A 27447-nucleotide genomic window follows, 5' to 3' on the forward strand; every position below is an offset into this window, starting at 1 on the left:
AATACTTCATTCCCATAAAAATATATTTACCAGGGGTTTTTGTGGCAGCAGTGAGGCTGTGTTTATTATTTTAGGAACACCACATGACTGGCTTTAGAGAAAAGACAAGGCAGGAGCATGGAGTGCTGCAAATCTATCAGAGAACAGCATGTTTTCCACCTGTTGAGGCAGCAACCACAATAACAGATGCACATAATAATTACCTGTACCTCAAAGGCAGCACCAAGTCCTGCACCTTCTGCTCCCCACCTAGCAGACAGCTTGGTAACAGAATTACAAAAGAGGAGCATTGAGAGTATGTAGTGCTTTGTGAAGAATGAAAAAGCAGTTCTTATTTAAAAGAAACTGGAAGGTGGAAGATGAGAAGGAAAGATCTAAGGCACCATGATGCTAAAAGAAGAGTTGAGCTAAGGAACTCCAGGAGTGTATCTTTTTTTTAGAGTGGCAGTCAGGTTTCTGCTAATGCCCTTTCCAAAGCTGCTTTCATTTGTACTCTCAATGTTAGAGCTAATTTCTACTGATAAATAGGTGCCCCACACACCTACTGGAGCCCATTCCTCCCCAGAGATGGATGGTTCTGCAGAGGCAAGAGGGGCACACAGGGTAAGGGCCTCCTCTCAAGTGACACCAGGAATGACCAAGACTGTGTGCCAGTACTGTGTTCCTGTTCCTCTCTCTGCTGCCTGGCACTGGGATTGTGCTGGAGCTACATTTGCACTTTTGTTTGCAAGTCCCCCAGAGCAGCCGGTGTGAGCAGGGCAGTACAGGAAGAAAGGATGTACAGCAGGCAAAATATTTTGGTCTTTCCTGCTTAGGTGCTGAGGCTTCTAGGGGTCTTTTTCTCCTCTTCCTCCGACTGCCAAAAGGAAAGTGGTGACATTTGGCTGGGTGAGGAGGACTTGGCCTCTGGAGTGATTTGTACCATGGTAGTTCCTTGTTGCACAAAGGAATAGATCCTTCCTAGAAAGGATTTGTAGGGGAAATTATCTCGGGCCCCATTTAATCTTGACAGAAGAAGATGATGAGAGGACTGTGTGCTGAGTTGGAGTTTTCCTTTGAATTCCTATGGTGTTGAAGGCAGCACTATAAATAGCCATGCTATCCTTTTTACCCTGGTACAATTCAGTCTCCAGCTCCCTATACAGACAGCAAGTCTTCTGGTAGGTATTTAGAAGGAACTAATTTAACCCAGTCTTCTCCTTCTGTAGTCTTTTACTCCAATCATCACAATGACTTCCACAGCCATACAAGCATATTTCCTCAATAAAAATTTTCTGAGGAAGACTGCTGATATTAAAAATCCCATTTCTGTCTGAAAATTCGATCCTAGTTATAAATAATCCATAAATAGCCCAAACTACAAAGAGTTAGTATTAAAAAAAAAAAAAAAAAAGACACCGCCGCCCCAACTTTTTACTCTTTCATTTTGTTTTTCCCGGGTTTTGTTTTTGAACTGCACAGCATTTTATTCATAGTCTGTTTCACATTTTCTCCAGTGTAACTGGCTGGACAGTCTCTCCTTTCCCAGGATCGACTTGTGAACATCAGCTGAGAGGAAGGAAACCCACATCCAGTGTTTCATGGCTATTATCTTAAAGATAGATCTGTAAGAAGTTTAAGCACAAGCCAGATTGGTATTTAAATAAAATGGGCTTGGTTTTTTATAGCATCTTTTTCAGAGAGAGATCCTCAGCCTCTAAGTGCAGCTGGAAAGCAAACTGGAATTTCACAAACATTGGAGTTGCTGCGTACGAGGGCCCAGCTCCGGGCTGGCCCTGCCGGGGTCGCTGCTGGCGGAGCTGCTCTGGGGCTCGCACTGCTCGGTGCCGGCGCTGCCCGCACCGGGGCTGGTTTGCAAACAAGATTAAAGGTACTTGCCTTACTGGTAGTCGAAGCTCCCGCGCTGCGGTGTCTTGGATTACCTTTGTTTGAATAATACCACTCACTTTGCTCCTAACGTGCCACCTGCACAGCAAATTTCTAGCCTCTCCGGGTGTTCAGTTTATTCAAAGCCTATTTTTAATTCTGTTAATTGTAACCCGTGCTCCGCTACCCTGTTTGGACCTGCAGCAGCAGCCGGGGTGAGGCAGCCGCGGGGCAGGGCTGTGGAGGACACCGGGGCTCAGGCGGTGCCAGCGGCTCTGACCGGCCGGGGGCGCGGCCGCTGCCGGGACACCGAGCCCGAGGGCTGCCCCGCCAGCGGGGGTGCCCCGGCTGCTCCTTGCGGGGCAGCTGCTGCTCCGCCCGGCTGGGAGCCGTGAGGGGATGGCCGGCCTTAGCCCGTGTGGGGGGTACGGGTCCGTCCCTGCCGTGCCCGAGCCTGCCAGGCGGCGCGGGCCGCCCGCGGTGAGACAGGGCGAGCGCGTTCCCGAGCACAGGCCCCGCATCGCCTGCCCCGCTTCCCCCGAATTCGGAACAGAGCGGCCAAGGCGGGCCCGGGGCTGGGTGGCAGCGCCCGCTGCTCGGCGCGGCCCCGCCGGGACCCTCCCGGCACAATGCCGACCGGCCGGGGGCGCGCCGGGCCGACCGCGCCACCTGGCGGCGGTAGCCGGAGCCGCGGGCGCGGATGGGATGGGATGTGGAGAGGGATGCGGGATGGGATTGGAATGATATGGGAGTGGGATGATATGGGATGGGATGCGGAGCATACCTTTGGGAGAAAAACCGCCCGCAAGGCAATGCCGCCTGAGAAGTTGCATTCTGTCTGTTACTTTGCTATGTTTACAGTATTTTTACCATCAGAGTAAACTCCAGATTTCCAGTTGTTCCAGTCAGTGTTTTAAAAGCATGGTAAGTTTGTATCCTGTGAAATGTGTTTAATATGCCCCTGTTTTAGTATATCCTCACTGACTCCTGAGCTCTGCCCTTTGCTCCATCCCGAAAATGGCTGGTTAATTCCTGCTTCTGCGAGGGGAAAGGATAAGAAAATATAGTTCTGCTTGAGGCTGGAGGCATCTCTATAGACATGTACACTGTGGGTTTTTACTGACTTGTTCTCTAAGTTTGAATCACTTTATGAGATTTAATTGGTAACGGAAACATTCGTATTAAATTTTGATTTGGGTCTGGAGCATACTTTTAATTTGGCTATTCCTACTTTCTGAGGGTTTGTTACCTTTGTAGAGCAGTCCTAGAGCTTATGAGGTGGTTTCCTTATGCAGGGAACTAAAGCAAAGAAATGTTCCCGTACTGCTCTACTGCTGCTCAGGGATGTCCAATCTACAGGGTTAGTTCAAAGTAAAATCCCCTGAGACATCCTTGGTATGATGGTCAGATCCTCAGTGCCAAATACTCTGCTTTGTGCTCTGACTCCTCTAGTCTGGCCTACAGAGAAGATGTAGGTATCACCTAAGAGCATTATAAAAGGTGCTGAGTTGTTTTTCCTGAAGGCAGAAATTAGCCTTGTAGACAATGCTGGAAACGTCAAGGAATGTTCTCCCTTGCTGCTGTGCTGTTTTTGAGTAGCCAGCTCAAATAATGGGGTTGTTTTCAAGCCTCTGCATTCCTGAGTTTGGTACTAGGAATACAAACTGCCATCCCCAGCTGGCTTTGGAGCTGGCTTTGTGCTGCAAATGCTTGTCCACTGGGAACCAAAAGCCAGATGTGCTTCACATAGTTTCCAGGCAGCACTGATCCATCAGATGACAGTAGCTATTGAGTGCTCTTATGGTGGCCCAGAGACACAAAGATGAAAGCCTGATGCCTGTCAACACCTCCCTTGCCATTCCTGTGTGTCTTCAGTTTTCACTTCAGTCCACCTCACAAAAGCAACTGCCACAGAATATGATGTTGCAATGTTAATAACCTTTTATTTTTGAGAAAGAAAATCCCAAGTTTTGTAATTTTGAACTACCAGACAAATTTGGGATACATTGAATTTTGTCAAATATTTTCCTGCACCAGCCTTAGCTGGTAACCCACCTTCTTCTTTAGAAGCATTTTCTGCAGCATTTCCTGGATGATTTTTAGTATGTAAGATGAACAATATTTGAATGCCCCCTCAAGGAAATGTATTTACATGGAGGAAAAAAGCTCTAATGAACAGCCAAAAGGAAAGGCCTGTAGAGATACCTGGAATAATTTCTTAGAGTGGCTTACGTTGTTTCCCAGCTGCTCTGCCTTTAAACAGCCTCTTACCCCAACTCAGGAGCTCCACCAATTGCAAAAGTAAGAACTAACCAGTGCCAGATTCAAGTCTCAAAATACAAACCCTCTGAGATACAGGGAGTGAAGGGGTGGGGGGCAGGTTCATAAGAAAATTTCTAAGCATTACTGTAGCATAAATAATATGGCATCTTTCACCTCAAATAGCCTAACACTTCATAAAGTGATATGAGCTCCACTAGTTGCTGAAACACAGCTATTTCTGAAGTGGAACCTGATCTCTTTCTCTTTTTTCTTTCTTTTTCTTTTTTTTTTTTTCTTTTAAGCTAGCAGACTGCAATGTTTTAAGGTGGAGAGTGAAGGATAGAGTATACAACCAATCATAAATATAAATCTAGGAAGGCTTTGCAAAATGGAAAGATCAAGCAAAATCTACTTTTATTAATAGCATGCGTCCTGGTGTCCCATAAACTTGTGTCCTAAATTTATAAATGCAGTTCATCTAGAGGAGATGCAGGCAGGATTTTGTCCTCTTTGTTTCAGCAATATTCTCTTATGGGCCTGTGGTGGCAGATGCTTTGGTTTTTTTCCTCTCTTCATTCAGTTTAATGTCCAAGTCCCGGAGCTGGCTGAGGAACCCCATATTTGGGCAGATGTTTCTGTGAGTGCTCACTGTCTTCAGAGCATCCACGAGTGTCATGTTTTCATGGATCATTAGAAAGGCAAGCACTAAAGTTGCTGAGCGGCTCACTCCCATGGCACAATGAACGAACACCTTACCTGCACAAACAAAAAGGCACAGCAAGGTGAGTGTGCTTTATCATTTCTATAGTGGATAAGACAAAGGGAGGAGAAAAAAAATCAGTAGAAACAAGTGAAGAAAACAATGGTGACAATTAGTGGATCTTCATGCCTTAGGAAGATAACCTCTCAGGCAAGCTGGTATTTCATACTAACCTCCTGCATCTAATTTAGGCCTAAGAGTGAAATAGTTGAAATTTTCTGTGGAAGGAGAAGCTTTCTGTGACTAAACTTGTTAGTATAGTTTTCTGTGGAAAAAAAAAAGTTTTGGCAGAAAACTTTGGCCCAGCCCTGACTGTGATCACTGGCAAGTCCCACAAACTCTGTGGGATAGTCTGCCTGTAAAAATGGAGTTGTAATTTACTGTATCTCAGCAGCCCAGTGTGAGCTATAACTGAGGATTTAATAAAGCACTCCAGTGAAAGCAGCAGATTCTGCAGCCAGTCAGAGTCAGAGCAAACTCTGGAACAAATGGAAATTATGATAACTAGGCCCTAATCCAAACTCTGCTGACAAAAATTCAGCAGGCTGCAGGTCAGGCTCGTAGTTTTTGACTTAGTTCATTAACTTCTGCTGCTTCTCTAGCCTAATAGACAGGCTGAATAAAGCTGCAATTCTGTGAAGTACTTGAGCGTGTGAAGCATTCGAGCCAGCACTGAAGTGCCGCTGCTCCCCCAGGGAGCAGGAGCAGCATGCAGGGCAGGATCCCCAGCTGGAGCCCCTGGCAGTGTGCAAGGGGTGGGAGGGACATGTGGGAGCACACAGATCCTGCTGATCCCTACAGGATGGGCCCATGGGGCAGCATCTGCAGTGCCATAACCTCTGCCCTTCCCTCTACACTCCAGTCTCAGAGCTTGCCCTTCTTTCCACCAGGCTGGGCTGGGGACAGGCAGTCTTCTGCAGCTCCTGGGGACCTGGCACAGCCACCTTCCCTGCAGCACATGGCATAGGCACCCTTCTCCATCCTCTGCTCAGTGGCTCTGTCTGTGCTGCCTTGAACCATATGCTGATTGTGAGCTCTGTTGGTGCCTGTTACTGCAATGAAAAGTCATTTGGCTTGTGTCGAAATTTCCCCTCAAAGTTTATCTTTGCTTCTCTCTTACCTCCTGAAGAGTTTAGGGCCTTGCGTATGAAATTGGCAGCATCATAGAAGAAGACACTTAAATCGAAGGCAGGATCATCAAATGCTTCTATTCCATAGTACTCTATTTGCAGATCTGCATAATATTTGGCTCCCGTGTCGATGTTATATGGTCCATCTGCTGCATTAAGGATATGAGTAATTTTGAGGCTTTGAAGTGTAGCTTTGCTCCTAGCAGCCCACCTGTTGAAAGACATGAAGGGCACATTGGCAACGCTCCTAACATTCTGCAAAAATAGCATGGTTTAAAGTTAGTGCCTGCTCCCACTATGGAAGGATGCAGGAACTGCACCCTGCTTACAGAGGAACAAATCTCAAGAAGCACATAGTGCTTTGCACATGAATGTCATATGGAGGGGTGGAGAACAGCGGGAGCACAGACTTGCCACTGGGTTACTGTTAGTTAAGCAAATGCCTCCCAGCAGATAATCCCTGGGAACATGGCTTACTGTATGAAGTTGTAAAGATTTTCCTTAAATATTTGTTTAGGAATTTTTAGAGCTAATCTCTCATTGGCAGTGTACCTCGTCTCAAGAGTGAGAGTTTGCACTGATGCAGCAACATCTTGTTCCTGGTTTGGACATGAAGTGGATGCATTGTGTTCACCAGCTAGGTGAACCCCACCTCCCACCATAAACTAGGACTATAGGCATTCAAAAGGATTCTGAACCTTAACTGATATATTCATGAGGAGGAGGAGCTGGGAAAAATGAGCTAATGATCTAGGTAATCTGCAGTAATCCAATTGGAAGGAAATAGCAATAAATATTATTGGTCACAAGAATAAGGTATTTGCATGAAATTCATGTTTGATATTTTCAGTTTTATCATCTTGGAAAGAAAGCTTGGATTTGGAATGTCAAGATCACTATTGCACAATTCATTTGGGTACTCCTCCTTCTGGGTTTTAATCTTGCTACCCCTATCTGAGTGTTAGGTCTACTGGCCTCTTGTCTGCTGCCTTAGAGGCCACAATTTCCAGGCCACATAAGGCATCTCAGAATTGACATCAATTTGGCATAGGTTTTTGAAGACTTTAGTCTAGAATACAAATAATTTTTACCCTGCTAAATTCATGGTGGCTCAAAAAATATAAAAAACCAAATCAGACATGCTAGGAGTAAGTCACCACTTTGCATGTTATATGTTTCTTGACATCCAAGCTCTTTACATCATCAGTTTGGAAGCCTGTATCAGAAAAACATTCCTGAAGACCCAAAAGCTGCTCCCCAGTAGTACCATGCCCTTTCCTCCTCCTCCTCCCAGGGACTGATAACAGTTTACAATAGGACCATAAGTTCTTACGCATCTCCCACGTAGATATTTGGCCAGACTTGGTCCACATGATTATCAGAGCCTCCTCTGAGCCACAGGAGCTGCTGGAGATCTGTTAGTGACGGTGTTTCGTAGATAGGGCTCCTAGTCAGAGGTGAAGAGTCTCTGGTGCGAAGCATCCTGCTGTTCCTTTGCATGCACTCAGGCTGTATCAGAGACAGGTTTTCTGAAATGAATTAAAAGGAAATTTTCATACAGAAATACTATTCCCTAGAAAGTAGACCTGTTCATTACCCTCCAAATAGGATTACATTATTAGAACTAGTGTGTGCAGCAGGGCCTGCAGGTGTTGCTAAAAGCATCCAGGAGCAGGACTGACTCAGGGGTAGGACTCTACAGACATGTAATTTTTCCCCTGAGAGAGCAGCATAAGATAATGTGATTTAATTTCTTGTCAAGTAACACTATTGGTAAAGAACATCTGCACCACCTGAATGCAGACTGGATGAACCTTGTAGGCACAGGTAACATTTCTCTTTTTGTTAAAGTGCTACCAGAGTATTTGTATACACTTGATTCTGATTAGTTAAAACTGGAAGGTTTTGAATGTATCATTTAATTGACTTACAAAGTTTCTAGGGCCACAGTGAAAATCTTATGATGTGTATGTGAGCACCATCTGTATGGTGCATGTGTACACACATAGAAACAGTGTGTACATACAATTTTATTTCATTTACAGTGATGTATTTAAACACACCTACACATACATACATGTATACATAAGAAAGGATTTTCACATGCGTCTATAAACATATATATATTGTATATGTCAGTATGTATAGAAAGAGAAATTGAGAGGATTTGAACTAGTTTTTTTCTCTCTCAGTTGAATATCCCTGGACACTCAGCTATGCTGGTATTCTTGTGCCTGTCTATCTCAATCTCTCCTCTGGGAGCTGTTCCACTTTGTATAAATAATGTGATAGCTACTTCCCTCCAGAGAGGGGCCATTTTTCTTGTCTGAGGGGCAGGGTACTTACCCAGGATGTGAGAAAAAAATAGTATTTTTGAAATTATAGAGCTAAAAGTTCTGGCATTGTTATCCTGTTGAGAATCCATCTAGGGCTCCCTCACAGGTCTCTGAGATCACAGACCTCTGAACCCTCACAAATCATGCTGTCGAATATGGGCAACCCTTTTGCAATGCTGTTTGCTGATTTAGACCCAGCAAGCCCAGGTCAGATGGTTCAGCTGGAAGCAAAGCTCAGTCAAGAGCAAGATATCCAAGCAGTCCCTCCTCCGAGACTTTAGAAACATTTCTCCTGCCTGGATCTCATTATCCTGAATTGATGTTCTTGCCCCCTGAAACTATTCATGAGCTTTATTTGGTTGCTTGTTCTTACTCAAGTCATAATCAATGTGGAAGGCACACTAGAACTCTTCCCAAAGTAGGGTAAATGGTGTTTATTCTGATATGGCATCAGCTTTCACTCTAATGCCTGAATGCCTAAATCTAAAGTTTGGGTTTATTTTCTCAGCAATTTTAGAAAACAAGCATAGATGGACCTTCAGAAGTCACCTGGTCTTCCCCTGCCCCACAGCAGCAGCAGCCATACAGATGTTGCTCCTAAAACAACAACTTTGTCCATGTACATTATTTTTAACAGTGTAAGCTGATTTGGGGAATAAGCAGAAAACAAGGGAGAATATATTTTTGCTTACAGAAAAGGAAGTGGAGTTGATGTGAGGCATATTACTGAACATACAGATATATTTCTGAGTCCTCAGTCTAAATTTGCTTCCTTTGCCCCTTCCTCCCTCCTCCTCCCTAAAAATGTTAAGTGCAGTTATAGCTTTTTGTGCGTTCCAATAAGAAAGAGGTCTCCCTAGGGTAACTACTTAATAAGCAAGATATGAAAAGCACAATAAAGATGATGGGAGACATAGAAAAAAGAAGACTGGGTTTTACTTTTAATGATGGAGGAAAAGAACTGCAGGGAGGTAGAGAGAAATATAGAGATAAAATCCTATGACTTTTTCAGGGCAGATAACATAAGATCAAGAGCTTTGGTAAAGGAGTATGTTGTGCAATCCTAGCCCAGATTAGCATGAAGAATAGCACAGAAAGAGATAGTGTGCATTGCCTGCAAGTTTTACTGCCTTGTGAAAGTCATGCACTGTGCTCAAGAGCTACTGCCAGCATCTTCATGATGACCTGTTTGTACTTCCACCGACACAGAACATTAGGCTGAAGCAGTTAAAGAAAATCAAGAATAAGATAATACAGGTTCTACATCAGGAGATTAATAGGACTATGGGCTCATTTTCGAGGAGTGTGGCTGACTCTGAGTTGCTGCAAATGCTTAAGGGCTGAAGTTGTGGAGCAGATGGATACCAAACTTTCATTTCTCCTAGACCCTGCCGCTTTAAACTTCTATTGTAGCCTCTCAGTTACAGTAATGGAGATGATGAGAAAAGAGAATTAGATTGTGTGGCCACCTGTTCAAGACCTGACTTTGGGGAGGTTCTCCCAAAATTGAGTCATTTTGGTGCTAGTGACACTTCACAGATGATTCTGGCCTTTGCAGCCAGGGAAATGCTTTGCAACAGAGCTCCATTTCATAGAGCAATCCTCTTTCCAAAAGGTGTACCAGCATTGTTTTATTCACATGCCTGATGTCAGACAAGTGAGCTCCTGGTGTCAACACAAGCACAGCTCCTCCCAAGAGCACAGCTCCTGCCTGTGCTGCACTGCCTGAAATTGCAGTGCTCTGCAGGGCCTTCAGGGTAAGCCTGGAAATAGCTATAGCAGATGATTGCACTAATGAGGAAAGCAATATGAATTTTCTAATTGAAGGCCAGGGACTTTGGTGAAGGTTTTCCCCCACCTTCTACTTTAAGATACTGCAGAGGTAGCAGAAGGGCTGCCACTGATAACATTTCTCTAAGCTTCTCCCTCTGGGTGGCTCCCAGAAGCTGCTCTAGTTGGAAACAGTGACAGTAGGAGGGCAGGAATCCCTGTACCAGAGAGAAAAATTCTGTCTTACAAGGCCACTAACATTTTCTGCAGAGATCTAAACCATGCAAGTTGGATAGGATTACTTTTCTTTTAAACTGTAGCCATCTCATTAGCCTTTCTTTCTTTCTTTCTTTCTTTCTTTCTTTCTTTCTTTCTTTCTTTCTTTCTTTCTTTCTTTCTTTCTTTCTTTCTTTCTTTCTTTCTTTCTTTCTTTCTTTCTTTCTTCTTTCTTTCTTCTTTCTTTCTTTCTTTCTTTCTTTCTTTCTTTCTTTCTTCTCTCTCTTCTCTCTTCTTTCTTTCTTTCTTTCTTTCTTTCTTTCTTTCTTTCTTCTTCTCTTTCTTTCTTTCTTTCTTTCTTTCTTCTTTCTCTCTCTCTCTCTTCTTTCTCTCTTTCTTCCTTTCTTTCTTCTCTCTTTCTCTCTTTTCTTCTTGCTTTTTGCTTTCTTTCTCTTCTTCTTTCTCTTTTTTATCTCTCTTTCTCTTTCATTCTCTCTTTTTTTCCTTTTTTTCTGCTTTCTAATCCATCATTCAATTTTCATACTCATTTCTTATCATTCTATCTTTCTTTCCTATTTTTTCCTGCTTAAAAATAAAACAACAGAAACAAAACAATTCAACCTATGGGAGACTTTAGAGGCTGGACAGATATTTTAATGGCAAACACGAACAAAGGTAGCACAAAGTTTAAACTGTCTTGTCTTTTGCTGATTTCCCATCCACCTGAGCACTGGTACAGCCCTAGTGGCCGGGGCGACTTTGACCCTGGTCTGGCAGTGGGCTGGTTTCCCATGGTCCAAAGGCCTGAAGCCAGGCTGGAGGGGGCGTGGTGACATGCTGGCTGCAGGGAGCACTCAGGAAAGGCTGGATGATTCCATGCGTCGCATGCATGGGGACTCTAGGATCAGTCAGCCGACTTGTCTACAACAACCTAGTGGAGCTTTGTATCTCCCCAGTATTGTCTAGCCACTAGAATACTACAATCTGCAAAGCTGTTTGGTTTTTGGTTTATTGGTTTGGTTTTTTTTTTTTTTCCTTCCTTTCTCTATGGTGGAAATGATTGCCCTTTTCTATTGAACATCTCTGGAAAAAAAAAAAAAAAAAAGAGAAAACCCACATAAACCCCCTAGTGACTCGAATTGGCTAAAGCACTTAATAGATTTGCATTGCATTAGAAGATTCTAGTGGAAAAAAATTCAGCAAAGTTTTGGGGGTAAAAATGCAAACACTCAAATATTGCAGATATTAAATAGTTAATTTTGCTATTTCAAAAAAAATTACCATTTCCATTTTTCTATTCAGTTACTTAGTTTTGCAATTTGTTCTCCTGCATTGCATAAAGTATTTTAAAACATTAAACAAGATGAAATGGCTTGCTCCTGGTTGAGAAAAATATTTTTTATTTCGCTAACAATGAACACAGACTGAATAGCCACCTATTTGCCTAGCCCAAATTTTCACTTCTGTAACTCCCTGCCATTTTGCCATGGTTGTTCCCTTGTCTCCTCGAGATGGAACTGAGATGCAGAGAGATTAAATGAATGTCTGAAGTCCCAAGGGGAGTCTGACAGGACATTAGTTGGACCCAAATCATCTTTCCTCCTTCCCTTTTGCTAGCACCTTCCTGGCTGGCACAGCTCTGCCTGTGGTTATGCTGATAGCCCAGATGGGGACAGGTGTCTTTCAGTAACAAGTCCTTACATGAGATTATTGAGAGCCTCAGGCACAGCAAGGCCTCTGGATACTACAATAGCACAAACACTACCTAACAACAACGTGATACAGAAAGCTCCTGCAGCCAAATATCCTAAATTCCCTGTATCAAAACCCTGACAAACTAAATGGTTCAAAATTCCAAAGCATGGGGTCACAATATAACTCATGTGGAAGGGAAAAAAATTAAAAACCAGCCTCTTGATGCATTTGAAAATGCCATCTACTCTGTTTTTTCTTCTCTTTTCTCTCAGCAAGCATCTCTGCACTCTTCTTTTACACTCCTTGCTCTTTTCTCTCAGGTAGTGTTTAACACTATGGTTCTTTGTCCTCCTGATGGAAAATTCCAGATGGAAAGAAGTGTGTTTCACAAGGAAATGATCATGTTAGTGGAATGAATCTTTTCGATACTGTAACATGAAATATGATCTTCCTTTTTGTTAAGAAGACCCAGTCTGTGTCTCTACACTTTGGTCAGAATCTGACGCTAAGAGAGCCCAGGAGTCTCTTGAGGTAGAGCTGAAAGCTTGGTGTGCAGAAACAGGCACATTTAAAAGCAATAGCAAAGTTAAAACAGCCAGATGGGAACCTAGCAGGCAACCAAGAGGGGAACTCTCTGTTTTCCTTGCAAGCCTACAGGGGCTTGTTTGCAGGAATTAGAATCTCTCACCAGCAGTTCACTGCAGCTCTAATACCAAGTGGTATTGAAAATGAGAAGCAGGTTATGGCTGATGGTTTAAATGAGGTACCTATGGGAATTTAGAAATGAGATCCTGGACTTGTCTTGGTGTAGACTGTGCACATGGCAGAGCAATATTGCTTTCTTGGCTGACTGCATCATATATTATGGCCTTTTATTTTGCCCACAGTCAAACAGCAGGGAATAGTAGAAGTTCATTGCTCCAGCGCAGTGTTCAAACTCTGATCTGCCTCACCAGAGGCAGTGCCCCTGAATAATGGAAAGTGGAATTGGTCCCTCAGCCTCTGTGCAGGTTCACGTTCAATGCAGCACTATATAAATGCTATTGCCGTTATTTTGGAGTGAAGAGAAAAGCAGAATGTACAATTAAAGCTCTGTTTGGTTCAGGATTTAAGAGAATTTACTACCTGGGAGAGATGCCAGATGGAGGGCTCTGGAAAACACAGCCCGCCCTTTAACCGCAGTGTCAGGAAAGAGCAGGAGCAGTCCTCCAAGCCTCCTCCATGACTTCCCCCTCACCCCAGCCCAGCTCACATTGCAGATGCCCCTCACCCTACACTGGCAACCGTGTTTTACAGGGTGGGAGAAAATCTGAGTCTTCACACCTCGTCACCACTTGGTCTCCCTCCTGACATCTCCATTCACATCCGGCCTTGTGTATTTATGATGGGGGCCTCTCACTTCTCCAAACTGAGCTGGAAAGTACCAACTTCTGCTTGCAAGGAGTCTGAGCTGGGCTGGAAAGCTAAAGGCTCCTTCCTCTGTGAGCCCTCCTGTTCCTGTGTAGGGCTGCCCATGGTGCTGCAGGGGCTGTGCTCCACAGGAGCTGCCTCCACCTGGGGAAAGCAGGAATGCACAAGGCCATTTCAGTAGACGGAGTGATCACAGGGCAGGGCAGGTGCTAGGAATCAGCCTCAGAGAGGGTTTGGATAGCCAGAAGAGCTCCTGGAGGTGAAGCAGGTCCCAGGTGAAGTGGGAAGACAAGGGGGTGCATGGCTAGACACAGGCATGCAGGTGGAGGTGGAGCCCAAGCATCCCAGCTCAGAGGAGCCCCTGTGTGAGGCAGGGAGCCCCAGTGAGGCCTCCCAGCAGCCCCACCCCAGGTCACACTGCCACTGCTGTCCTTGGACAGGGCAAGCCCCCGGGAGGGGCAGGCTTGCTGAGCTCAGTGGGGTGAGCTTCACCTGCACCTTGCTAGTTTTTGGGAAGGGGGTGCTACCTTACAGAAGTGCTCCTGGAGAGCATTTCCTCTTTTTTGCAATGTAATAGACCTGCACATATTTTCCCAAAATTGTAATTCCAAGAGGGGAGAACCTTTGTGTTGCCCCCTCCCACCTCCCCCAACCCTCCTATGTGAGTCACGCAGCCTAGGAAGGAGCACTTGCCCATGGACGTGGCTAAAGCTGCAGGAAAGGATGGCTTAAAAATGGAGGCACTGGTTGGAAAAATGGGGGCTTCTGCTGGCAGTGACAGGTCATGGCTGTGGCATGACGCCAGCTTTTACATCTGCAGCTTTCAGATTCAAAAGAGATAAAAAAAGAAGTATTACCTTAGCAGCTGGCATCTCTAAACTATGGAATGAACCATCCCCAGCAAGACAGCGCTGCCCTCCACAGGCTTCTAGCACAATTTCTGGGTGCCTGTGGATATCTTCGAGCCTAGGATGATGCTTTCCCCTTTATTTCTCCTCTGGGGCATTTCTGTCCAGGGTACAGCTTGGAATTCAAGCCCCCCAAAACTACTGATTTTTTTTGATGCATTTCAACCGTGCTAATGTTTCTCCCTGAATTAAAATTGTCTAGTCTTAAGTCCTGCTGCCAGCAGCCATAACTGTGCTGGATGCTGTAGTCAGGGGAGCACACAATCACCATGCAGCTAACTGCTTCTAATAGTAGAAACTTCACTCTAATCTTACATAACAGCAGTAATGGAGCAGAGAGGCTGTGGCTTCTGAGGAGCTTAGAAAGCTTTCTTGGGCAGCTCATGCCCTGAGGGCAGAGAAGCTGCAGCTGCAGTGAGAGCAAGAAAAACAAAATGACCTTGATATTGATAACAGTTCAGTGAGTGCTGTCACAGCCAGTGCTGTGCCAAGACTTCGCTGGCGTCACAGGCTGTCGATAGGTGTAAGTTATGGTCAGTTCTGATAAAAATGGTGTCAAAGAGGCCAGGCTGAGAGAGGCATGTGGGGAAATAATGTCTTGCAAGCTTCAGGAAAGACAAACAAGGATGTTAATATATTGCTATTAAAAGGGCCTCCAAAGCACTTTGACTTCTGCAGGCAGTATGGATTTGTGTGACTGTGGATTAAACGGGTTTTTTTCTTCTCCTTGATTTATTCCTCAAATGATTTTTATATGACTGCTGTTATCAATACAAAATTGACAACTCTGTCAGGTTTGCAAGATTTCAGAACATTTGAAGGCATGAGAAAAGGGTTTTGATATTCCTCAGTCATTTGGCAGGGTAGCTTTGAGCTGTCTCTCCCTGCACTTTTAACATAAGTAGAGAAGTGCTCTCCTTGCTTTGCCTTTCTTGAAAGGGTACATACAAAAAAGGCACCTTTTTCTAAGGCTGACAAAGCTGTACAAATTCTTTGCTATGGAATCAAGAGCAAACTTCAAAACTCTGCAGTAGATCTATTTTGGCACTTGAGTTTTTCAGGCATATCATAGAGCTTTCCAGTGACATTCTCAGCTCTGTTGGGGCAGAGGGGAATGTTTTTATTTTGATTTTTTTTTCAACTGCTGACTTTAAAAACATTATTTGATTTTGATTAAGTCATTTTTTAAGAAGACTGATTGTATGTCACAAAGGATTTGACCACTGATGAGCACATGACAATAACTAAAAGGAGACATTAAGACACAGAACTGGGATTTCCTGTCTCTTGCTGCTTTTGATTATGTGTCTAATGAGTATATACTCCTCATTTCTTATCTTGAATTTGAAGAAATACAAGTGAGTGGTTTTTCTGTTGCACCTCCCTGGTACCAGGGTGCCAGGTAAATCAGAGTGAAGTAGGAGCTGCCTCACAGGGGCTGTGGGCAAAGCAGGATGTGCAGCTGCCTCTCCAGGCTGTGAGGGATGAAGGCTGAGGGCAGTGGGGATGTGCTCTGCTCCCTGAAGCTCCCAGGCCCGGGGTCACTGGGAAGGAGTTTCCCTGCCTGGCCCTGCTGCAATACCTCTGTGAGAAGCAGGCAGCACGGTGCTCCCCACTCCTGAGACTGAAGGTATGCAAGCCTTGCAGTTGGTCAGGCAGGGCAGAAGCAAGGCTTGTTTTGTCCCAGCAAATTTTTGGAGAGTGTTTTCGTTTTATTGCTAGGTTTCACTATATCCAGCCAGGTTTTATGCTGTTGTTTTTCTGATTGTGTTTCATGCCCTAGGTGTGGAATGTAGGTGGATGGCAAGGCTGGCAGGTAGGAGATGGAGGGGAGAAGAGCCTCCAGCAAAGCAGCAGCCTCAGGGCTCCCAAGAGGGAGAGCTGAGCAGAACTAGAAGGAAGGAGCTTGTCCTTGCTGGAGGCTCTGCCTGCTGCAGGTGGTTTACTGCAGACACTTTGGGAACACCCAAACAGAACGGTCCATTTTCCCAAAGCAAACCTCTGTGCCTCCACAGAGCCTTGGGAAGGCTGTCCCCTGCCTGTGGAAGCTGCTGGGAGCAGGAATGCACTAAGGACTGCGACATTCTCAGGTACAATGGCAATGGGAGTCACCTGTGAGCTATAAATAGCACTGACATCCTTTCTCTCCTGAGCCTGCAATCCAAGCAGTCATTTTTGCGGGTGCTAGTGAAAATGAGCAAAGCTTTGAACAGCTTTTATTAACACTCTCTTTGCAGGCTGGAAATTTTCTTAGTAAGTAGTGACTAGTTTTTTTTACTGACCCTGAATTTTGCATTTATTTTAAAGGAAAATTCTGGCATTTTTTTCTTTTTGAATTTTTAAAAAATATCACATATAATTTTCATATTTTTACCTCCTCTGTCTGGGAAGAGCGTTTGTGGCAGGACAGTTGAGATCACAAGTATTCATTTTCAAAAATCCTCTGTGCAATTGCAGGAAAAGAGGGAAAAACCCAGGAACCTAGATTCAGTCTTATATAAATCTTACATGCATTTTTAACAAAAAATGAAAATGTTTTGGTTTAGAATTAAGGAAATGATGCAGGATGTTTGGGCAGGTTTTGTGGTGTTTATATTGAGAGATCAGACAGCAATACTGGTTGCAGTAAAAGGAAAAGCTTTACATGCCTATCAGACAAGATTTTCCTATGGTTTGATAGGAAACAAAGATGGCTTTGTTAAGGAGCTATGAAGACCTGAGAGCAACACTGGCAAAAGGAGACTTGTCAAAATATTTAGGGTTCACTTGATGAAGCCTTGTCATAACATAATTAAATCTCACCTGTTATGCAACTCTCCTTTGCTCTTTATAGGCAGCAGAAAACACAAAGGTCTACAAAACAGACACTTTGCTCTGGGATAACCAAAGAAACCCTGCTACAAGATCAACTAGTGGAGCTGGAAAAATTAGTCAAGCTTTCGAATATGCAAGAGGAGCTGCATTTTTTTGCAGTGATGCCAACTAATCTAATTCTAGATTAGACTGTTATACTGACAACCCTTTTCTTAGGCCAGTGGGCAGCGCTGCGGCCTGTGAAACTCTGTGATTTTTCCTGCTGCCACAAGATGGCAGGAAAAAACAATGTTGGGGGATTTAAAAATACAGAGAAATGGGCCTCGCAGAACGGAATACACTCCTGACTGGCATTTAAAGGGAGAACTTGCAAGAAACTGCACGTTGGATGGAAGAAAAATGTGAAATGTACGGAATTAATTAGGTTGGTATTGACCTGGGTGTATACATCAAAAGATCTACACCATATCCTTTTCTATGTAGGTTCTGTGTATAAAAAGGCCTGTGGCAGTGCTCAATTTTTCCTGTACACTGTTCAGTTTGGCCTGGTTTTGCTCTGCTGGCAAAATCTGTTGTACAAACCAGTCCAAGACATAATGCACTCACCTAAAGTAAAAAGCAGGGTGATTACTTTAGTCTTTTGTACTGTCTTCTTCCAAATACAGTTCTCTTCCCATCTCCTGCTCCTCCAGCCATAGTAGGAAAAGAGCCCAGCTAGAGGACACTGCTCTGGCTTTTGGGAACAGTGGGAGACACGAGGGACAGCAGCTGGGCAGGAGGGCACACCTGGGTGCTAACAGGCTGTGGCACTGGGTTGCTGGGCTGGGCACTGGGGTCAAATCCATGTCCTTCCTGCCTGTTCTCCTGGGAAAACCGACCCTTCAATGCAATGGGTGAGGAGCTTTTCTTATCCTGACTTATTCAATGTCTGTATGGGTGTCACAGGAGCTGCTGGGGCTTTGGAAGAGGGCTGGAAGGGAGGAGTCTGTGCTGTTCATGGTCTCTCCCCAGCTGCTTTCACTTCAAATACTTTTCTTAAGGGAAATAAACCCTCTACAAGAACAGAAATTGGTTTGGAAAGTACAACCAGACTGGCTGGGGGTTTGGAGTTACCCAGAGGCACTTCTCAGCAGCCAGTGTGGTGGTTCCCCTCCATTCTTCTGACAGATAAAAGAAAGCTATGGAAAACTCACAAAGATTATTGTTCACCTGGAGCTCGTGAACTGGTAGAAGTTAATTGTGCAAGGCAGCACTGTGTAGGCCTGGTGGGCCCCGGCCCCGGCCCTGGTCCTGGTCCTGCCATGCTGCTGCTCCCCGCATGGCCTGGCCTGGCCTGGCCTCACCGGCCTGGCCCTCCCTCACCGAGACATGGAGGACGTTCAGCAGTGCCCTTGCAGTTTGTCTGGTGAGGGGACAAAGCTCATGGGGTCATGGCAGCTGTGCTGCCCTGTGGCACTAGCCTCCCCAGAAGCTTCTCCAGCACCAGCGTGCTCCTTGCCCACCCAGCCTTCCTCCTCACCCACCCAGCCTTCCTCCTCGCCCACCCAGACTTCCTCCTTATCCATCCAGCCTGCTCCTCAGCTATCCATTCACCTTTTTTTCTCACCCAGCCTTCATTCCTCCTTTTCTTTTTTTCCCCCACAACCTTCATCTCTCCTTGGAATGATGGAGGCAAGGGGCTTGTTGGGGGCATAAGGTAAATTAGGGACTTTTGTGCTAGGACCAGTTCTTCTATTCAGTCTGTAATAATTAAAAGTATCCAGAGGTTTAAGAAATAACCAATCTGTTGAAAGCCAAAAGCTGGAGGATACACAGATGTCCTGTTTCTTATGCTGGCTTTCTCTAGACTCTGCTCTGGCCTGATGGAGAGCCAGTCCTTCAGGCCCAACCTGAATTGGCTCTTCCCACTTGTCTTATGAATGCTGTGTCTACACTACTCATTACCAAATACTGAATTCTAGAAAATGGGCACCAAACATCCAGAATCTGTCTCCCAGGCTGGCAATACATTTGTCATTATGAACCAAGGTTCATTTCACAGTGACAACATGGAGGAGAATGACAAGGCAGCAAGAGTGAAGAAGCAAAAGCAAAATGCTTACAGCAACTTTCGACTGCTGAGATGATGATGGAAAAAAGAACTGATAATACAGGTTGCCATCACCTGAGCAGGAACACCCTTGTCCCATGACATGATGCTAAAACAGATCCTAATCCCCTTCACACCTTTCCAGATTCTGATCCTACTTGGATTTTTAAGATATTCTTTCTTCTATTGCTTCTTTTCATAAAATTACTTTGGTCCCAGCTTGGTTCTGCAGTTAGCAGCTTCATTTTGTGAGGAAAACAAATGATGGAAGGTCTGCAGCTGCTGGCAACACCAAAAGAACACTGCCAGAATCCAGGAGCCTTCTTTTGCCCTTTGGCTGCCCACCTCTGAGTTATGGGGTCTCACCTGCTATTTAAAGGTAAATTAAGCCTTCCTTGAAATTAATAGTTTAAACTGAGCACAAAATTACTTTGAATTTAGCTCGTGCAGGACATCCTACAACCTGGGTCCTTTTCCCAGGCTTTCAGCAACTGATCATCTAGGTCAAAATATCTCCAGGTCATGCTTAATCCTGCTCTGGATAGGAGGTGAGCAAGACTTTAGAGATGGAGGTGTTAGGAGAGATGTGTGTATGGAGAAAACAACACTCTCTAGACACCTGCTCCCCTTCAGTGTTGAAAGGAAAATTCTCCCCTTTCAGCACTAAAGCATTGACTGTAAGTGTCAATTTGCTATCTTTTATAGAGAAAACAATACTGAGAAACCATTCACCACAGGTAGTTTATCCACAAAGTAAGGGCTGTCCAGGAATTTGAAATCACTGGGTAGAAGGGATTTTCTGTTTCTATTCTAATGGGTTAAGGGATTTTCAATTCTATTCTACCAGGTAAAAACTCTGTCTGAGTTTTTAATTTTTGTTCTGTTGAACAAGGTCTATATGCCTGAGAGGGAACAAACACATGTACATGTCAGCTCCAAAGGGAGGAACCCCCTGCACAGGTGACATCATCTCACTCATGGTCCTGGATCAGGTCTTGAGAGGCTACACTGACCTCTGCTCTTCTCCTGCAACTCTTCACTATTGCCACAAGCAAGGGCTGAGATTGGATGGGTCAGTCTTAACCCAAAAATCTAATCTGTTCCGAAATGCAGGGGCCCATAGCTATGTGAGTTTATTTGGGCCCTTCTCCCTATTTCTAAGACTGTTAGGCACAGGAAGGTGGCTGCTGACTGTTGGAACAGAAAAATGTGTCACAGAGCTGAGGTGCTTTTCTTATCCTGACTTACTTAATGACTGTCCCACCTCCTTCTTCCATAAAGATGTCTGTCATTCCTGTCCCATTTTCTGCCTTTCTAGGGTCAGAAGCAAGAGTCATTACCAAGTAACTTCATCCCATCCCTCTATTAGATTAACCACTCCCTTGATGGATCACAGACTGGGTGATGACAGGCAAAATCTCTGTCATTAAAAACTCAAACTCCCTCTGCTCTCAGAGGTGCTGGTATGGGGATGGAGCTCCCCTTGCACACAGGCAGCCTTGCCTTCTGCCTGGTTACATCCCCTGCAGGCAGGATGGTGCATCTTGGCTTTACAACTGCTCTGTGTGGCTGCACATGCTTTCACAGCAGGATCTATCAGCACCAACCACGCCCCTTGCAGCGATCTGAAAGAGTGCTGCCTTTTTCACAGGAATGAGCCTGCTGTCCCCAGAGAACAGAGACAAAATCCTGGCCAAAGAGGGAACCATGAGAACAGAGCTAAGGCTATGACTTTGTAAATGTTTATCTTCAGTCTGTATTTGATGTCTGGATAATAAGGTGACCAGTCTCTTACAGATATGTAAGGCAGGTTAAACAACAGAGGGCACACAGTGGTTCTCCTGAGCTGCAGCACAGAGCATGTGCAGGGCCTTACCATTCCCACTTGCCACCTCTGTGGCCAATGGATGCTTTCATGCAGTGTCTCTTCCTAAGCCCTTCAGAGATGAGCTGTAAGTATGGTTGATACAGCTGTGGGGTTTTTTTCCTAAAAAAATGGCTTTCTTTTTGTACTGTTTGCATTTTTTCATGCTGCTTTGGTTCACTTACCGTTTTCTTCAGTTTGGTAAAGAAACTGTCTGTGAAAATAAGAATGGAAAAAAATTAAATTATTAAAGACAGGTTTTTAATATACACAGGGAAGAGATGTTTTAAAGTGAGTCTATCAGGTCATGCACCTAAGTATTATTTCTGCCCTTGAAAATCTTTCACTTACAATGCTTAATTGGTCTGTGCAAATCCATTGCTTAAAGGTAATTGGACATTTTTATAGAAAGATCAGAAACAAAAACACTCTAGGCTGTTGTTCTAACCATAAAAAAAAAAAAAGAATTATGGAAAGAATATGTTTCAGGGCATCATCCAGCCTCTCTTGAAACTGTGCAAATTCACTTGGTGAAAACAACAGCAGACACAATGAAATGGGTTGTATATGAAGAACTGAGATCTCAAATGTGATATTATGCAGAAAGTAGAGTCAGTACTAAATAAGTAACAGCTCTATGTGTTACCAAGGGTGCACTTTGATTTTGATGAATGTTAAAAGAACCTTTAGCCTTGAAAATAAAGAGGATAATTTCTCTCTAGGCAATGGCTGCTCGTGAAAGCCATAAAATAAGAGCACTGGAGCCCTAATTTTATAGTGCTTTTTAAATGATTTTCAAATGGTCCAGCTGCTTTGTGCCACAATAGCACAAGGCAGAGATATTTACGCCGGCAATAACAAGCATGCATCAGCCTGCCTGGGCTGCTCTCCACAGGCAGCCTGCAGGAGGTGAAACACACGTGGAAAGGTGGTACTTGCCAATGTGGATTGATCACCATCACACCATGGTCAGAGCAATCCTGGGAAGCTGCTTTTTCCACCCAACAACTGGATTGTTTTCCTTGTCTGTGTGTGGCTGTGAAGCGCAGGATCTGTGCGGCAGGCAGCGCTGGCTCTATTTTGACACTTGAGAGCCTGCCAGCAGCACGTGCCTCTTAGGCCCTACTGTCCTTGGCACACGTTCTCCTTTTGGAAACAGGGGGGCAAACTCACCCCTGGGTTACACTGCTGGTTTGGGGTGGGAGTGTCCACAAGGGCTGGTGTGGCCCCAGATCTGGTGTTCTGATGCAGCACTGCATTACCTTCTCCAGAAATGCATGCATGTGGCAAGAGAACTCTGGTGGCAATTCTGCTGAGATGCTGAATTGCCACCAGCAACTTACCCCAGGTATTTTACCTCTGCATATTTAGGACTTCAGTGTAAAACTACAATTTATTTTCCAAGCTGCTCTAAGATGAAAACTACCCAGGGGTGGTCTATCTTAGCACGCCAATTTGGGTAGTCATTTCAACAGTTCAAAAAAGTTTCAATTTTTTCTTCACAGTCTCCTCTCCTTGGCAAGACATTGACATAAGACAGGGTACTGGGAGAAATCTGCCTTCTGAGCCAGCAGAATAGGCTATAAAGAGCAGTTCATTTATGAAATATTCCATTAAAATTAAATAACTTTTCTCTTTCCATGTTCACTAGTGATAAAGGCACAGCAATGTTCAAGTAATAAGAATTTTGGTGGGAATGGGAAATGTTCAGCATGTGAGAAATGTCTAATTTATGGCTGAAAATTTTTTGTATTTGCAATAATTCTCAGGTCCATAAAGCTGGGACAGAGCTGGGCAGAGGGCATGGCAGGAAGAAGTTACCTCTGGAAAGTCCTCAGCCATTGAGCATCTATTGTCACCAGTGTAGAAAACTGTCTCCCATCTGGGTGACTTGTACGGATTGGGTAATATTTTCCCCTTTTCATCTGCTGCTCCAAAGCAGCAAAACAGGTTAGCATCTTTTTGTGTCCAGGGATATACTTAAGAGCTTTAATTTTAAACAGGGGCCTATTTTCTCTTCGAGTTGAGTTTTGAGAGTTTTAACAAGCAGAATGGACAGCAAATAAGGAATGTATCCCAGAGGAGTACCTAGCACATTTGCTGCCCTCATTTGACAAACAGATTGAGGAATGAAATGAGCATGCAAAATTCAGAAACATTCTATACCCTAAACAGAGAGGAAAAATAGATTTGATGTTAAAGCTTTAGGTAATGTTCCTTTCATCTTTATCTCATATTCAGATTGTCTGGCATTTCTCTTTGTTGCTTTGTGTTCTTTTAATTTCATGAGTTTAGAGTTTATGTAGGTGCACACTGTATCTGAGTTCAGTATGTAAACCCTGGAACTTGATGGAATTGCACATGACTGGGTAACTCTTTGGGCAGCATTGCCTAGAGGAAAGTGGCAGAATAGCATAAGGTAAGCCAGCATAAAGGAAGCAGATCTGCTTTTTCTAAGAATACAGCAAATAAAATTTTTTCCTTTCAGAACACAAAGGAATACACATAGTGCTGTTCCAGGCTGCACAGAACAGTGCTATGGTCACAGATTGCCTAAGTTTGTATTTTTGCCTCACTTGCATCTCATCTCATCTCTGAGAGATCCAATTTACAGCAGCTGAGATAAAGTAGCCTCCAGGGTATTACATACAGCCCTTTCATAAATCAAGAACTGCTTTTTGTTACTAGAGATCTGAGTCCAGAAACAGAGGAAAACACATGGCATGAGGCTTTGTAAATGGCCAACTGGCATGTCTCTGCAATAGCTCTTTGCAGCTTTTGGCTATTTCTCAAATGTGAAAGTAACTATTTTTAGTTATTTTTGTTGCGCATTCTGACAAATCAATACAGAAAAACTGAAAAAAAATTGTGATTTCTGACTGAGAGCTCAAAACTGTCTTCCCTTTTATAATTGCTTTTCTTTTTTCTCTCCTGTGATAGAAGATACATTCTGATGATTACTAGTCTCTATGTGTGATCCTTGCCACTGGTGTGGATATGGTTTTGTTGGTCACTCCTAATCTCTCTAGATCCTGCTGTTTTCCCACATGCCAATGAAGACAATGTCTGTAAGTGGATAATTAGGCTTACTTGAGTGGTTGAGTGACATTTAGTTAATGCTGCTAAAGTAATTTGTGATTGCTTAATGCGAGTGCTGTGTAAGAGCAGCAGTTTACCTTTGGGATAGGGATTCACCATTTGCCCTTGTTAATGCACGCAGAATGTACAGAAATGTGCAACAAGGTCAAAGTTGATTGTGTCCACTATGAAAGCTCATGATAACAAGTGGCTCAGGTTATCTTGTTGCCTTGTAATGTATTCCTGTCTGTAGAGCCCAGTGTCCACCACACTCTGAGACATTTTTCCCCTTTGAGAAGTGTAAGAAAAAGTAAAGTAGTAGAAGAATGATACAAGGTTGCAATTTCTGTATATACTCATATCTGGAAATGCAGAATTCCGAGTTATTTCACTTCTGAAAATAAGTAAGTTTAACAAGTTTTACTGACTTCAGTTGGCCACAATCTCATTGAGGACTGCTAGTCCAAACAACCTACACAAATTCACCTCAGGAGGTAGCTCTATAACTGGACTTGAAATATGTATGTTGAACACACTAAGGTTTTAGCATAGCTTCTAACTGTACAATGTTCCTTTGCTGAAGTGATATTAGCTTTGCTGATCCTGTTAAACTCCAGTTAATAAACCTACCTGCTTAAGATCAGCATAAAGTTTGACTTCAGCAGGATATTTTACATATTGTGCCCTCAGCTGCTTATATAGCACTTCAGAAAACATTGTACCTTTAAACCCAAAGGGTCTTGGCCTTGGCCTTGTATATCAGCAATGGCTGATAGCCAGACAAATATTTAATAATCAGTTTGTTGACAACTTCAAAGTCCTCCAGGATGAAAGTCATCATGTTAAGTCAGCCATCCTTACTTTATTTTATGATATATTTAACTTGTTTAAAGATGCTGAACATCAGATTTCTGATAAAGGCATATGGAGAAATACTTCTTATAAAATACAGCACTAATTCTAGATTGATCTTTGATTTCCAAGTAGCTGCTCAGAAACTGCACATAAATGGTTCCACAGAAATGAGAAGTGACAGTGTATGGTACTGCTCTGGGTTATTTTAGCTCTGGCACAAGTCCTGATGCTGGCATGGGTTTGCTCAGTAACAGAAACATCCATTGTTTATTAACTTCACTTAGTACTGGGTTGGGCCCTAAATGCACATACTCTCTCCATTCCTATCTCATGAAGAGCCCATGAAACCTCATTCTCAGGTGTTGTCCCTATTTGTTTTATTGATGTTGGCACAATGAACAAAATTGCATCTGTAGTGCTTGATCAACTTCCAGTTTCACTGTTTGGAGTCTGTAACTCGTATTTAAGCTGATATTAGTGATCAGCTGTTCCATTAACAAAGAAACCTGTTTACATTTTTATTTCTGTTAGCTGAATGTTCTCAAAGTTCATCTTTTCCTTACTACACATACACACTGTTGTTATCTACATATTTTTTCATTATATTCTCTACCATTTCTTTCCACCTACAAGACAGAATGTGATTGAAAGAAACATTCGAGCATAGTTTGGAACATGTATATTCACAGGCATTTAAAGGAGGTCTTGAGACTGCACATAAAAGGCTGTCTAAAATCAAATGTTGCTGTTAAGAGAACACCATTTCAGTGATGTTTTTCTTAAATCTTTGCGTGTACTGCCAGTCAGGCTCAATTCTACAAATCCCTGTTTCTGCACATGGTTCTAAGAAGTAATAGAGTTAATTTCCAAGTGTAGTTACAAGGTTTAACCGGAAAGGCAAGGGTCGGTTTGGCACTCTCCTGGCGAAGGCAGGAGTTCAGCAAAGCGCTGCCCATGGTTGTGGCTTCTGCCAGGGCCCCGTGCTGCTGGCTGTCCCCAGCCGCAGGGCACAGGGCCACCTGCCGGCTGCCACGCTCCAGCCAGGCACATCGGGAAGCTTGCAGCCATTAGTAAAACCAAGTTTTGTAAATGCAGATTATTCCCCCCATGTCACCTAGCTCATTTTTGGCTTTGCTCTTTCACAGCTAAAAGAATGGCCACTTTAGCTGTAATCAGTGGGCAATCAGCAGGGTTTTTAGTATCCACTGTTTCTCTCCTGTAGGAATTATTGTAATTTCTAGATATTTCAACAAGTTTGCAACCTGATGATGGTGAAAAAACCCTTGTTTTGGCATAACACTGGGCACTAGGCCTGTTGAGTGCAGATGACTGCATGCTTTCTCTGTCCTCAGAGTGAAACACCCATCTGCACAGTTTTCAGAAATAGTGAAGTCTGCTGGCATTCAGAATATCCACAGATTTGTCAAAATTTCAACTGCAAATCAAGTTGTCATATAAACAGCCAAAATCAGAATACTTTTTAATGTGAAAATTTCCATTCTAGTTAAAATTACACCAAAAAAGGTAAAAACCAATTGTTCAATTTTAAGGCTGCTTAGCACCATAAGCCTATCTTGTGCTTTGTATGGTAAATGCTGTAGCATTTATAAAATCCACATGTTGCACAATTATGAATAAATACAAAGCAATAAAAAGAGTCGAATTCTCTTTTTAATTGTTTTTCTGTGCAGTAGGTTCTTTCTTTAATGGATAGTCCTTTTGCTTTCTTCTGTGCTAACCTTGTCTGTTTTAAGGCAATGAAGTTTACCAATGCTAATTATATAAAGCTGGACAGCACATGTTAATGAGCACTGTATTCCCCAGCCCTTCAGAACAGCTCAGCCTCAAATAACACTTACATATTGCCTATGTAGAGATTAGGCCACTCTTCACCCACGTGATTTAATTCCACCTTGCAGCTGTCCAAAATATCTGGCAGTTCCTGAGCAGAGGGAGTGCCAGGCTCAGACACTCCTGGGCTGACGGGGTCTGTCTTCAGGTGCTGACCCCTTTGGAGGCCTCATGCAGGGTCAGGCAGAGCAGGGAGGGCCTGCTGGCAGCCGCTGCTGTGGAATGCACAGGGAGGGTTTTGCTGAAGCAGGCTCTTTCTGCAGCTTGATGTTCCCAAGCAGGTGGCTGACTCTAAATACAGCTCGCGCCTTGACGCCTCCCTGCATTAGCTCAGCACTACGTCCCTGATGCAATGGGGAACAGCCAGAAAAATGAACCTTCTGCTTTAAGTGAATCTTATGCAAAAAAATGCTACTCCCTTCCTCACATAAGCTATGGTGCTGTTCCTGCCAGCACAGAGCTTTCCCTGTGAAAGAAATGTCAGTGCAACTGAGACGCAGTCCCAAGTGCCTCATGTGACCCAGTTCTAATAATAAGCTACCA

General features: G+C 43.8%; 1 protein-coding gene across 4 annotated transcripts; it reads right to left on the minus strand.

The window, feature by feature from the left end:
- Positions 1-4139: 4139 nt before the first annotated feature.
- On the minus strand, positions 4140-27232 carry LOC135449322 (dual specificity protein phosphatase 13B-like). Of its 4 annotated transcripts, none has more exons than XM_064716190.1 (5): positions 26913-27232; positions 21306-21334; positions 7352-7547; positions 6009-6229; positions 4140-4884 (listed from the first exon to the last, which is right to left on the minus strand). In XM_064716190.1, exons 3-5 carry the CDS (start codon positions 7516-7518, stop codon positions 4658-4660), a joined length of 615 nt encoding a protein of 204 aa, XP_064572260.1. In that variant the 5' UTR covers positions 7519-7547; positions 21306-21334; positions 26913-27232; the 3' UTR covers positions 4140-4657. The 4 variants fall into 4 exon arrangements, with proteins under 4 accessions (XP_064572260.1, XP_064572258.1, XP_064572257.1 ...); XM_064716188.1 differs by having other exon boundaries at positions 7352-7527; positions 26913-27149; XM_064716187.1 differs by lacking the exons at positions 21306-21334; positions 26913-27232 and adding an exon at positions 18377-18669.
- Between the last annotated feature and the right edge of the window lie 215 nt (positions 27233-27447).

Source organism: Zonotrichia leucophrys, chromosome 6, assembly GCF_028769735.1.
Source record: "Zonotrichia leucophrys gambelii isolate GWCS_2022_RI chromosome 6, RI_Zleu_2.0, whole genome shotgun sequence".
NCBI lineage: Eukaryota > Metazoa > Chordata > Aves > Passeriformes > Passerellidae > Zonotrichia > Zonotrichia leucophrys.